This window comes from Cololabis saira, chromosome 16, assembly GCF_033807715.1.
Source record: "Cololabis saira isolate AMF1-May2022 chromosome 16, fColSai1.1, whole genome shotgun sequence".
Lineage (NCBI taxonomy): Eukaryota > Metazoa > Chordata > Actinopteri > Beloniformes > Belonidae > Cololabis > Cololabis saira.
Genome location: NC_084602.1, coordinates 39,679,798 through 39,694,308, shown reverse-complemented (window position 1 = coordinate 39,694,308; position 14,511 = coordinate 39,679,798). Strand labels below are relative to the sequence as shown.

The 14,511-nt window shown below is 44.8% G+C and overlaps 1 protein-coding gene across 1 annotated transcript; it reads right to left on the bottom strand.

The window, feature by feature from the left end:
- Nucleotides 1-1,034: 1,034 nt before the first annotated feature.
- Nucleotides 1,035-10,902, bottom strand: LOC133462218 (NLR family CARD domain-containing protein 3-like). Its single transcript, XM_061743344.1, has 11 exons — nt 10,814-10,902; nt 10,546-10,549; nt 10,209-10,291; nt 7,843-7,921; nt 7,473-7,680; nt 5,183-7,025; nt 4,664-4,837; nt 2,235-2,408; nt 1,950-2,123; nt 1,689-1,735; nt 1,035-1,585 (listed from the first exon to the last, which is right to left on the bottom strand). Exons 1-11 carry the CDS (start codon nt 10,900-10,902, stop codon nt 1,035-1,037), a joined length of 3,426 nt encoding a protein of 1,141 aa, XP_061599328.1.
- Nucleotides 10,903-14,511: the final 3,609 nt, after the last annotated feature.

The window sequence follows — 14,511 nt, the reverse complement described above, 5'->3', positions numbered from 1 at the left end:
AGCAGACCTTAGTTCCTGCGGCAAGGAATTCCAGAGAGTGTAGTCGTGACTGAAAGCACCATGAGCAGATCTAGTGTGAATTCTAGGTATGATAAGACTCTTATTTGATGATCTAAGGGATCTGTCCGGCATGTATTCGGTGAGCATGTCAACCATGTAGGAGGGAGCTAAGCCATTCATACATTTAAAGACAATAAGAAGTACTTTAAAGTCTACTCTTTGTTAACAGGGAGCCAGTGAAGAGAGGATAAAACAAGAGTGATGTGTTGATACCTCTTGGTTTTGGTTAGAATTCTGGCTGCAGCATTTTGAATAAACTGCAGTTTATGTAACACTTGCTTTGTTAGTTTTGCAAAAAAGTGCATTGCAATAATCTAATCTACTGGAGATAAAAGCATGAACCAGCTTTTCAGAGTCTGATTGTGACGGAAAGCAACTTACTTTAGATATATTTCTGAGGCGATAGAAGGCTGCCCTGGAGACATTAGCTATGTGTTTGTGACAAGCTCACAAGGTTTTACTGACAGAGGAGTTAACAAAGGGATAATATTTTGCCCCAGAGCACCTGGACCAACTAAAAGAATCTCAGTTTTTTCGTCATTCAGCTGCTGTCAGTTTGTTGCCATCCAATATTTGATATCTGCAATGCATTGAATGGGGTCATTGACTGGGCTCAAATGATTGGTAGTAACAGATACATATAATTGTGTGTCATCAGCATAAGAATGATATTGAATATTATGATGCTGAATGATGGACCCAAGTGGTAACATATACAAATTGAAAAGTAGGGGACCTAGAATTGACCCTTGTGGGACTCCATATTGAATGCTGACCATATCAGATTCATAGCTCCCAACCAAAACAGAGAAAGATCCACCCTTTAGATATGATGAAAACCAGTTAAGAACTGTGGCTCTGAGGCCCAAACACTGTTCAATGCGCTGAAGTAGAATGACATGGTCCACATGAAGGAGGAAAATAACCAAGTCCAGGATCCAACAGAGACAGTTTCTCTGACAGGACTCTTGAGACTAAACTGGACCCAGAGACAATGAGGAACCAGACCAGGACCAGAACCTGAATCCAAGTCCAGGACAGAGAGGTTCAGTGAAGGTGGTGCTGAAGGTGTGGAGGTGGATTAGTTTGTCAGAGACGACTTCATAGAAGGACAGACTTCCAGCGGGAACGTCCACGTACACTGATACACTGCCAGAGTCTGAAGATGGAGATGAGGATATAATGGATGTTTCTCTGTTATTGTGTCGGACACGGTACTGATCACCTGGATAACAGTCCAGACTCCAGGAATAATCGTTTCTTCCAAACCTACAGTCATCAGAATTTCCTCTCCTGCTGATTCTTTTGTAACTCACTGATACAGAAGCCTCTCCGCTCCACTGGACCTCCCAGTAACAGCGACCCGTCAGAACTTCTCTACACAGCAGCTGAGGAGGAACATCAAACCTGTCTGGATGATCAGGATATGACTGATCCTCCTCCACAATTGTCATCTTCCTGTTGTCATCAGACAGTTTGATCTTGTTGTAGACTGTGTTTGTGTCGATGGTGAGTTGACAGGAATCTGATGGAGAGAACAAACAAGCAGTTGCAGTCATTATTGATCAGTTATTTATCACTGATGGACTCATGAACGAGTGAAGATGGTTGAATAAAAACCCACTTACACTTCTTCAGACCTGGTCTCAACCATCGTTGTCCAGCAGGCTCCACCCTGGAAGGAAGAGGGGGGTCAGACCAGCTCAGTCGATTTCAGAGGAAGCAAAGATTTCAAAGCCCCCCCACCCCCATTACCTGTTGGGCAATCCCGTATCCGCTAAATTACATCCCACCACACCCCTGAGCAATCACCTGAGGTGGAGGAAAACCTCCACACCTGTGCCACCATAACTAACACAATACCCCCCCCCCCAGTAGTGTGTCCGTACCTGAGAGTGTCCAGCCTCAAGCGGGGATCCTCCAATCCAGCAGACAGAAGCTTCCCTGCTGACTCCCCTGGATGGTTGTACCTCAGGTCCAGCTCTCTCAGGTGGGAGGGGTTGGAGGTCAGAGCTGAGACCAGAGAAGCACTTCCTTCCTCTGAGATCAGACAGCCTGACAGCCTGCAGACACACAACACGGGTCTGCTTCATGTCCTCTGTTCAAGTGTCCTGCTGCAGAAACATTTAGCAGCATGTTCACTGGAACTGGAAAATACTTGAATGAATCCTGACCTGAGAGACTCCAGTTTACAATGTGGACTCTCCAGTCCAGGACACAGCTTCTCCAGTCCAGAATCCTGCAGGTGGTTGTTGCTCAGGTCGAGTTCTGTCAGATTGGAGGACTGAGAGCTGAGAACTGAGGACAGAACTGGACAGACGTTCTCTGAGAGGTGACAGCCACTCAGTCTGCAGATGGAAGAAAACAACAACAACCAGGTTATTTCTCTGTTATGGAAGAAAATGTATTTGTGTCTCCAAATGTTCTGCTGGTCTTCAGTAAAGTTTGTTTTAAATCACATTTCAGCAACAAACAATTCAAGCTGCTTCACATGATAAAAACATGAAAAATAAAGATGAACAAATTAAAATAATGAGTTTTAGTGCAGTTGGCAGAATAAACAAAAGTTAGAATTAAACTAGAGTTACAATTAAGAACTAATATTATCATTGTTTAAAGTTCAATTCAGAAGAGTTTCAATTCTCCTTCAAAAGCTGTAAACTAACAAGTTTTAACTTGATTCAAAGGAACTCAGGGTTTCAGTTCCTGCAGGTTAATGTCTCTGAAGGTCCAGGTCTGAGTCAATGACTACACCCAGATTTCAGGTCTCATCAGTGGTTTGTAGCTGTAATAGCTGAAGCTGTGTGCCGACTCTTAAACGCTCTTCTTCTGGTTCAAAAACAACTAGTTCAGTTTTGTTTTTGTTCACCTGAAGAACATTATGCCACATCCACTTATTGATCTGTTCTCTGCATCTACTCAACACTTGTATGGGCTCATTGTCTCCTGGTGACATTGAAATGTACAGCTGTGTGTCATCTGCAGTTATGGTAACTTATCTTGTTTTGTATTATTATCTGAGCTACTGGAACCATGAAGATGTTAAATACGAGGGTCCTAGGATAGAACTTTGGGGAACTCCACATTTTATTTTTGTTGATTCTGATGTAAAGTTACCTGTTGACACAAAGTAGTCCCTGTCCTTTAAGTTGGACTCAAACCAGTCAAGTATTGGTCCAGAAAGTCAGACCCAGTTCTCCAGTGGCTCTAGTAAAATACTATAACAACAGTAGCAGATGCTGTGCTGAGGTCCAATAGTACCGGCACTGTGGTTCTTCCACAGTCTGTATTTATGTGGATGTCATTGAGCACCTTTACAAGGACGGTCTCAGTACTGTGGTGAGCACGAAAACCGGACTGGAAGATATCGGCTCATCCTGGTCCAAAAAGGAAATGTTCAGCTGGACGGACGGAGGTTCCCACCTTCAAGGTGCGTGGATGTGGGATGAAGAACCCCTGGTTCCTCCTCCAGCGTCTCTGGATGATTCCTCACGGTCTGCTTTTGACCAGAGAATGAAAACTCACTGTCACGTTGATGCAGCTTCTGACAGATACCACGTCCCCATGACGCTGCAGGGGCGTTCTGCATCACTTCCTGTTGCGGCCTGTGTGTCCTAGTGTGTCTCTCCTGTCTGCATCACTGATAAGCGCTCCATTTCTGGGTTTGGCCACATGTTTACCGCCGTGAACTCGGTATATGCACCTGGCCACTAAAACACTAAGTTAGTGTGGTACCGCTGTGTAACTCTACCAAAACAATGTGGGACTCCGGAGTTTTCTCTGGACCTCAAATCTGACCGGTGACATGTTTGACGGCATGTCTTCCTTCACCGCTGGCTTTCTAGGTGGAGACCAAGCGTCGACCATCTCACTTCTGGGTCGGTTCTCATGAGGAACTCTGACTTGCTGCAGTTCCTCGACTGGCCGCTAGAGGCTACAAAAAACAGCTCATGGTAGATTTCACATCCACGACAACTCTGATGACGGTGAATGTGTCTGTACCACATCATGAGAGATTATAGAAAACATTACATCTATTTGTAACATGACTGATGGACAGTCGGCTCAGCTGATGGTCATCTAGCACCACTCCCTCATCCCTCGTCGTCATGGTAACAGTCATCAGTGGGTTGTAGTGACCCAGCGTCGCTAAACGCAGTAATCCTGGATTTCTCCGGTAAATCAACATGTGGAAGGAGATATTCAGATGGAATCCTGAATCCTGCTGCTACACACCTGGATGATGTTGTTGACAGAATTACAGCTTTCAATGTCAACAACGTTGGGCAGTGTCGTCCCTCAGGAACAGAAGGTCAAAGGTCAGAGCAGGTCGGCCCCGTGGTTTAATTCACTACTGCAGGTTTTAAAGCAGACCTCCAGAAAGATGGAGAGAAAGTGTCGTTCCCACAACTTAATTAAGATTACATTAATGAATAATCAATAATATTGTACTGATTAGACCGCACTGAGGTTTAAACCTTTGGTTTCTGTGTGGAGTGTTGAGGTGAGTTTGTAGTGAAGTGGGTTTTACCAGTAAAACTGGACTGAAGTGAATTATCTGCTGCAAGGGAGTCAGCAGGAAAAGACTTGAATGAATCCTGACCTGAGAGACTCCAGTTTACAGTGTGGACTCTCCAGTCCGGGACACAGCTTCTCCAGTCCAGAATCCTGCAGGTCGTTGTTACCCAGGTCCAGTTCTGTCAGACTGGAGGACTGAGAGCTGAGAACTGAGGACAGAACTGGACAGATGTTCTCTGAGAGGTTACAGCCACTCAGTCTGCAGACGGAAGAAAAGAACAACAACCAAGTTATTTCACTGTTATGGAAGAAAATGTAGTTGGGTCTCCAACTGTTCTGCTGGTCTTCAGCTCATACTGCCCCCCCAGTACAAACATAAATGAAAGTGTTTCCTTGTCAGTGTTCATGCTTGTGTGTGATTGTAGGTCCAATGTGTCAGTAAAGTCTCTGGAAATTAAAGAACCAGCGTAAACTCACTCATGTGAGGTTGTGCTGAAAAAAGACCCAAACAAGTGAAGAAAACATGGAATCTGGAGGGAAAACCAGACATAGTCAGAAACTACCCTCCACTCCAGAGGTCCAACATGTGTCTGTTGGTACTTACAGAACTTTCTTGGAGGCTTGGACCACCGGCAGCAGCTTCCGTAGAGCCCACTCTGAAGCTGAGAAATTCTTCAGGTCAAACACCTCCAGTTCTCCTGATGACAGTAAGATGAAGACCAGAGCCGACCACTGAGCAGGAGACAGTTTATCTGTGGAGAGACGTCCAGACCTCAGGGACCGTTGGACCTCCTCCACCAGAGAACGATCGTTCAGTTCATTCAGACAGTGGAACAGGTTGATGCTTCTCTCTGCAGACAGGTCTTCACTGATCTTCTCCTTGATGTATTTGATGGTTTTCTGATTGTTTTGTGAACTTCTTTGGTTTGATGTCATCAGACCTCGTAGGAGGTTCTGATTGGTCTCCACTGAGAGACCCAGGAGGAAGCGCAGAAACAAGTCCAGATGTCCGTTTGGACTCTGTAAGGTCTTGTCCACAGCTTTCTGATAGAGGCGAGTTTCTTCATCTTCATCATCATCACCATCATCATCTTCATCCCCTTCCTGAACTTCTTCTCGTGTTTCAGATGTGAGACAGGTTGTCTGATCTCCCAGCAGGTTGACTCCAGAGCTGATGAAGGTCTGATGGACATGAAGAGCAGCCAGAAACTCCTGAACAGTCAGATGGATGAAACAGAAGACCTGGTCCTGGTACAGGCTGCTCTCCTCTCTAAAGATCTGGGTGAACACTCCTGAGTACACTGAAGCCTCTCTGACATCGATGCCACACTCTCTCAGGTCTGGTTCATAGAAGATCAGGTTTCCTTTCTGCAGCTGCTCAAAAGCCAGTTTTCCCAGGGACTCCACCATCTTCCTGCTCTCTGGACTCCAGTGTGGATCCGTCTCAGCTCCTCCGTCATACTTGACTCTCTTCAGTTTGGCCTGGACCACCAGGAAGTGGATGTACATCTCAGTCAGGGTCTTGGGCAGCTCCCTTCCCTCTCTGGTTTCCAGAGCGTTCTCCAGGACGTTCTCCAGGACCGTAGCAGTGATCCAGCAGAAGACTGGGATGTGGCACATGATGTGGAGGCTCCGTGATGTCTTGATGTGGGAGATGATCCTGCTGGTCTGCTTCTTATTTCTGAACCTCTTTCTGAAGTATTCCTCCTTCTGTGGGTCAGTGAACCCTCTGACTTCTGTCACCATGTCAACACAGTAAGGAGGGATCTGATTGGCTGCTGCGGGTCGTGTGGTGATCCAGAGATGAGCAGAAGGAAGCAGGTTCCCCCTGATGAGGTTTGTCAGCAGCACGTCCACTGAGGTGGACCTTCTGGGGTCACTGACGATTGTAGGGTTGTGGAAGTCGAGAGGAAGTCGACACTCGTCCAGACCGTCAAAGATGAACGCGACCTGGAAGTCTTCAAAGCTGCAGATTCCTTTGGTTTCAGAGAAGAATCCATGAACTAGTTCCACCAAGCTGAACTTCTCCTCTCTCAGCACATTCAGCTGTCTGAAGGTGAATGGAAGCAGGAACTGGATGTCCTGGTTGGTTCTTCCTTCAGCCCAGTCCAGACTGAACTTCTGTGTTAACATTGTTTTCCCGATGCCAGCCACTCCCTTTGTCATCACCGTTCTGATTGGTTCATCTCTTCCAGGTGGGGGTTTAAAGATGTCTTCCTGTCTGATGGCTGTTTCCTCTCCATCTGGTTTCCTGGAAGCTGCTTCAATCTGTCTGACTTCATGTTCTTCATTGACCTCTCCGGTTCCTCCCTCTGTGATGTAGAGCTCCGTGTAGATCTGCTCCAGAAGGATTTTCTTTCCTGCTATAGTGACCCCATCAAACACATGCTGGTGCTTCTTCTGCAGCTCACTTTTGAGTTTGGATTGACAATCAACAGGGACGATATCTAAATAAAGATGAAATAAAGAAAACCACTTAGTGATTAAAAACAGCCCACAACAAGTTCTACTTCCTCTAAAGAATCAACATTTCAACATTCACTGATCAGCGGTTCAATGAGGAGTATTGAAGTGTTTTTCTCCCAAAAACCCCTCAGATCAATCAGAGGAACAAGAACAGTGTTTCCTCTACGATTCACTTCAGACACACAAGTTGTGTTTGTTTTGTGTTTGCTGGAACTGAATATTGAATGCACATGGTTCAACTCTTTAGAATAAAACTTTTATTTACTGGCATATTAATGACCCTATTAGTGAGATGTTCCTAACAGAAGATGAGCTGAGTTCCTCCACCTTCCAGTGGGTTTAATGTTGTGTCTGATCTGTGAATGTTGGTCATCTAGACATTCGGTGGCATTTATCCAGCAGCTCAGATGTTCAGAGAAACGTCTTACTGCTCTGTAGGAGGTCAGCCAGCTTCTCCTGCTTCCTCCTCCTCAAGAACTTCACTGCGATCTTCATGAATGCCTCTCTGATGCTCTTCTGCTCTTCATCTTCATCCTCCTCCAGACTCTCTGAGGATTCTGGGTAATCTGGACTCAGAACCTTCTGGATCGTCTTCAGCTCGTCCTTCACAAACATGACGATGTCGTCCTTCAGCAGCTGGAACAGAAGACCACATGAATGACCCAACCAGACTAAAATCATGGAGACAAACATCAGGTCCATGATGGACAGACTGATAGTCCACTGGTCTACAAAAACCAGCATGGAGATGGACATCAGGACAACAGATGGAGAAGCAGTTGTTGTTCATGTACAGACCTGAAAGATGGAGTCCAGCTGGGTCTGATGCTGCTGGACAGATGGACCACTGGGGGACTCTGAGGTCTGCTGGTCCACTCTGTGGAGGAATCATGAAGAACTAGGTCACATCATGTCTGAAGGTCCATATAGTCATGTTTGGATGAGAACAGTCCACAAGAGGACTTCCTGTCATGTTAAAGGTTCGCTGGTCCTCCTGAGACGGCTGAGAATGTTACAGATACAGGAAACTTTCCTGCCTCATGCCACAACCTGGTACAATAATTCACTTTAACTTATTCATCATTGCCCTGAATCTCTACTGCACATTTACTTAAACAATGTGGGGCCCTGGACAGCTCAGTGCATTGAGCGGGTGCCGTTTACAGAGGCCACTGCCCTCAAGCCGACAGCGCAGGTTTTGGACTTTGAAGTTCTACTTAGAACCTTCTTATGATCCGGAGGAGCAGAATGCGAATTCTTAACTGGTCTAAAGATTTTGATCAGGAGTGTACATATAGGCATTTTTACGCATTTTTTAAATGCAGAAGTGCTCCTTAAAGAGCCTTTAAAGAGTCTTTAGCTTGCTCTTAAAAGTAGATACAGACCCTGCAGATCGGACAGAGTTTGGTAGGTCGTCCCACCATCGGGGAACAATGGAGAAGAGTCTGGCTACTGATTTCATGCCACATTGCGGTGGAAGCACCAGGCGTCTTTCACTGGCTGAGTGTGAGCTGTCGAGAAGGAGTGTAGCTCTGGATGAGGGAGGGAAGGTAGGCAGGAGCTGTTTGGGTAATTGTTTGGTAGCCAAAAGCAGAGCTTTGAACTTGATGCTGCAACTGGAAGCCAGTTCAGGGTGATTAGCAGCAGAGTGACATGAGCTCTTTTGGGTTGGTTGAAGACCAGACTGGCTGCTGCATTCTGGATCATCTGCAGAGGTTTAACTGAGCACCAGGAAGGCCGACCAACAAGGAATTACAGTAGTCGTGACATGACCAGAGCCTGAACCAAAAGCTGTGTCGTATGTTCTGTCAGGTAGGGTCTGATTTTCCTGATGTTGTACAGAGCGAAACGGCAAGACCGGGAAACCGAGGCAACATGCTCCTTAAAGGTCAGCTGGCTGTCTAACATGACACCAAGATTCCTGGCAGAAGATGAGGGCACAAGTGTGGTGGAATCTAGCTGCACGCTTATCTGAGGAGGTGAGGAGTGACTGGCTGGACAAACAATGAGCTCAGTTTTGGACAGATTTAGCTGAAGGTGACAGTCCTTCATCTAAGCAGAGATATCAGAAAGACAGGCCGATATTCACATTGAAACGACCGTGTTGCCAGGTGGGAAGGAAAGGAAGAGCTGGGTGTTTATTTGTTGGTGTCATCAGCATAGCAGTGGTAGGGTCTGCTATGGTGTCCCGCAGGGTTCAGTGCTAGGACCAATCTTCTTCAGTTTATACATGCAGCCCTTGGGAAGTATAATTCAGAACCACGGCATCAATGTTCATTGCTATGCTGATGATACGCAGCATCATGAATGCTGAAAGGAATGTGCATCAAAGTGCAACAAATCCTAAATGACCTCGCTCCACAATATTTGCAAGACATTTGCTAGACATGCTGCTATAGAGCCACGCTGCAGGGTGACACCTACATGATCCACAGACCTGCAGAACCCCCCTGCTAGATAAATAACACATGTCATAGGATGCAGAACACTTCCATGGGTTGGTATGGTTGACCAGGTGACCACTTGTTGATGGGTTTCTTTTGGGTGTGCTATAGAACAGGATTTATTAATTATTGTGTGAACATTTGGACTGGTTGACCTGTGGTCATCACTGTAAGCAAGGACATGTTGCTGCAGATAGACACACCTGAACCTCATCAGTGATTGCAATCACCTGTTCTTTATAATCCAGAGTGAGACCACAAGAGGAGGGGCAGACGGTGCAGGGAGAGCTGCTGTTGTCGATTTGGCAGCCCACAAGTGGACATGAGGCTCTCCTGTGTCATTGCTGGTTCCCTGACTTGACGCTCAATATTCCTGATGTAAAGGGAAACTATCATTCACTCAGTATGGATACTTGTGTGTCTATTTGTGTTCACTGTATTCTTCCTTGTGTGTTGAGAGTTAGGTGGTCACGATAACCTGGCTTTGGTGACGATTGATCAGCAGCAGTGATGTGATTGCATCTGATCGCTTGAAGGAAGCCGACCAAATCTAGAGGCGATTTTAGGACTAAACTTATTTATTTGAATACTTTCATCTCATTGGCTTCGCATTATTTTGGTGTGCCGGGGAATCAGAACCGAGTAGAAAGAAACAAGTAACCACGATAAAAACAATTCTGTCTCTGTTACATTTTTTAGAAACATTTATGTAAAACTCACCTCACTGAGGAAGAAGGTCGGGTATCTTTAAAATCTAAAAAAAAATCCCTTGATCTGTCACTCTTCAAGGACACACAGCTGGGTTCAGGTCCAGGTTCAGGTCCAGGTTCAGGTCCACGTCCATGTTGTCTCCTGTAATAAAGGTATTTGGTGACGTGAGGTCATGTTCTGGTCTCTGGAAAGATTGTAGACACAACTTGTATTGTAATAGATGCTTTATAGATAAAACTAAACTGAAAATTATCACGACACATATTTCTAAAACTAAAATAATCATGTTACAATAAAAACATTTCAGTATCTGTTACGTTTTTCAGAAACATTATGTAAAACTCACCTCACTGAGGGAGAAGGTCGGGTATCTTTAAAATCTAAAAAAAAATCCCTTGATTTGTCACTCTTCAAGGACACACAGCTGGGTTCAGGTCCAGCTTCAGGTTCAGGTTCAGGTTCAGGTTCAGGTTCAGGTCCAGGTCCAGGTCCAGGTCCAGGTCCAGGTCCAGGTCCAGGTCCAGGGTGTCTCCTGTAATAAAGGTGTTTGGTGACGTGAGGGCTGAACTCTAACGTGCAGAAGAGTCATGGACAGTTAGAGGTGATCATCTCACCTCTCTTCTTCTCTCCGACTCTCAGGTTTTCCCCTGGGGGAGGTTTTGGAGGGAAGGACTCCCTCCTCTCTGTCCTCACACTGATCCATGCTACTGGATTCACTTCAGCTCACACACTCCTTCTACCTTCATCTGCAGAGGAAACACACGTTATGATAGATGTACAACGACCAGCTCTGACTGATCTTCTCTTCAGATTCATGTCCGACAGCAGTGAGGAAGCTGCTGCACTTCTACTATCCGACCACTAGATGGAGTCATGGAGCTGCAGCTCAGCTCACACCCTCAACCCACATTTACACTCCATTTAATCACACGTTTGCTCTTAGTTTCTGTCTCCAGGACAAAAGATCATCATTGACTCTTAATTTCTGAAACACCAACCTGTGCAGTAAAATGCCATGATCTACAGCAGGGGTCACCAACCCGGTGCCCGCGGGCACCAGGTCGCCCGCAGCGACCACATCAGTCGCCCGCAGGCCAGTTCTAAAAATAGCACTAATCACGAACTAGCTCTGTCTAAAATTGTATCTAATTGTGTTGCTATTCTTTTGAAATTACATTCACAGTGATGTAAATTCAAAAATAAATACATAAAAACGTATATTAAAAAAAAAAATATATATATATATAAATCGTGAAAAAAGTAAGAGCGCTGACGTAATATGGGTCAAGGCTGATTTATGGTTCCGCGTTACACCAACGCAGAGCCTTCGGCGTAGGGTACGCGGTGACGTGCGCCGTACGATGCGCGTCGCCGCGTACCCTACGCCGTAGGCTCTGCGTCGATTTAACGCGGAACCATAAGTGGTCCATCTAGTGCGCATGACCAACCACAGCTTTGTTGAGATGAGCTCGGAGCGCGGAGCAGACAGAAGCGGTTTCTACAGACAAAAAATTACGGAAAAAAGGAAGAAAACTTACCATTTTCATAGTGAATGGTAGGTAGAGTTCTTTTTTACCAACGTCAAAGAAAACTGTGTATGTCTTATTTGCGGTGCGACTTTGGCGACGGCTAAGCGGCACAATGTGGAGAGACACTTCAGTACGTGTCACAAAAGTTACAATGTTAACTACCCACCGGGCAGCGCCCTACGGACGGAAAAAGCGCGGGAGTTAAAGGCAGCTTTGGGCAAACAGCAGTCTTTTTTTACGAGGCCAGTGAAAAACTCTCAAAAAGCAACCGAGGCCTCATTTAGAGCTACACATTTTTTGATGAAAAAGAAGGCGTTTTCAGACGGGGAGGTTCTCAAAGAATCAATGATGATTATTGCGAACACTGTATTAAAAGATGAGAAAAATGGAACAGATATCCTTTCCACTCTCTCCGATGTCCAGCTGGGTGTGAGCACGATGGCTAGAAGAGTGTCTGATATGTCTGGGAACTTGACAGAGCAGCTGGACCGGGATCTGGCGAGGTGCAGGTGGTTTAGCATCCAGTGTGAAGAGTCTGTGGACAACAGCAGTACTGCGCAGCTGATGATCTTTATTCGGATGGTATTTGATGATTTCTCTACAAAGGAAGAACTCCTGACACTGCTGCCCCTGAAGACAACTACGAGGGGAGTCGACATTTAAAACGCAGTTAAGAGTTTTTTAGTGGAGAAAAAAGTACCACTGGAAAAGCTGGTATCGGTGACGACAGACGGAGCTCCTGCTATGACCGGCCGGCATGCAGGTTTCATCCACACTGTAAAGGTGATGTAGACTTCCCACCATTTCTACATTACCACTGCATCATTCACCAGCAGGCGATATGTGCAAAAGTGACGGGCTTTGAGCATGTGATGACTCCCGTCGTGAAGATCATAAACGGCCTCTGCTCCAAAGCGACACAGCTCAGGACATTTAAGGTGCTATTGGAGGAGCTGGAAGCTGAATATGGGGACCTGTTACTGCACACAGAAATCCGATGGCTAAGCAGATGAACGGATTTTACAACGCTTTTTGTCGCTTTTGGGTGAAATCAAAGAGTTCATGCAGTCCAAAGGTGAAGACACGTCCCTGCTAGAGGACACTGAGTGGATACTTGACCTTGCATTTTTAACTGACATCACTGGGAAACTAAACCATTTGAACTGTGAGCTGCAGGGCAAAGATAAGACTGTTGCTGACATGATAAGTTCTGTCAATGCATTTAAAGCTAAGATGAGCATTTTCTCCATGCATTTACAGAGGAAAAAAGCACTGCACTTTCCTTCTGTGCAGTCAGTGCTGAAAGACAATGCTTCTGCATCTGAGTCTTTTGACAAAGCTGCAGAAAAGTACTCTCAAGTCATAAACAGACTCGGGCAAGAGTTTGAGAACAGGTTTTGTGACTTTGATCAGCTCGAGCCATGTGTGTCAATCCATTCATGCAAGTGGATACGACATGCATTGCTGAGCAACTAAGTGCAACATTCAACTTGGAGGTTGGACAGGTGGAGATTGAAATTGTAACATTGCAAAATGACCTCCATCTCAAAGCCCACCAGGCCGCACCAAACTTCTGGTGCCTTGCAGACACTGAAAAGTACAGTGGTGTATGAAAAGCAGCCATGAAGGTTGCCAGCATGTTTGGTTCAACATATCTGTGTGAATCAGCCTTTTCTGACATGAACTTCATTAAAAACAAACACAGAACACGCCTCACTGATGCACATCTGCAAGAGTCACTCAGAGTTGCAGTGTCAACTTATGTCCCAGATTACAGTACACTGGTGAAGAGCATGCAATGCCAGGTTTCCCACTAACAGACAAAGAAACAAATGCCAGATGTTATTGGTGGCAACATGTCAGTGCCATGGCAAAGATAAATTATATAATATTGAAAAACTGTTACAGATGTGTTACTAAGTTTAACGGACATGATAATTTGTTTTAATGGCTGCAAATGTAGTGATTAGTACAAATGTGATAAGATTTATTTTAAAAGGAGTTATTTTTTGTTAAATCTTATATTATTGATCATTTTTACAAACATGGTTCAGAGTTCATGATGAGTAAATTTTGTTAAATCTTATATTATTGATCATTTTTACAAACATGGTTCAGCGTTCATAATTTGATCAAAACTGTTAGTGGCTTGTGAAAATTAAAAAACTTTCCTGCAAAATGTTGTGGAAGTGATCATTTGAAAATGAAACTCTTGGAAAGGTAAATAAGAAATTAAATATTAATTTAATTTAATTAATGAATTAATATATTGTTTCCTACCTTGTTTAATCATTCTGAATAATCATTTTTGATGAATCATTAACGATTAGTGTCTTCATTAATAATAATGTTAAATTAAAGGTAAACTGTGTAACTTTCTTATTTCAGAAGTGTTTTATCAAAGTGGTAGCCCTTTGCATTACTCCGTGCCCTTGAAGTAGCTCTCCGTTTCAAGAAGGTTGGTGACCCCTGATCTACAGCATTGGTCTTCATTCCAGGTCCTCGAGAGCCGATGTGCTGCATATCTTAGATGTTTCCCTGCTCCAGTAAACCCTGATACAGATGACTGTGTCACCAACAGAACTGTGCAGACCTGGAGGAAACATTGGTGATTACTACTAATTAGAATCAGGTGTGTTGATGCAGGGAAACATCAAAAACATGCAGGACAGCGGCTCTTTTTTAGCCTCATGTCTTTTATCTCTTATATTTATTTCATGAACTGCAGCACTTTTTGTCGAGCCGAAGCTGTCTCTTGTTTTATGTGTATGTGTTCTTCTTAA

Coding starts and splice junctions, on each gene's coding strand:
- LOC133462218 (XM_061743344.1), bottom strand. CDS start 10,902: ATGGATCAGTGTGAGGACAGAGAGGAGGGAGTCCTTCCCTCCAAAACC. Junction 7,681..7,842: donor AGCTGGACTCCATCTTTCAG/GTCTGTACATGA, acceptor CTTCTGTTCCAG/CTGCTGAAGGACGACATCGT. Junction 4,838..5,182: donor CAAGCCTCCAAGAAAGTTCT/GTAAGTACCAAC, acceptor TTCCGTCTGCAG/ACTGAGTGGCTGTAACCTCT.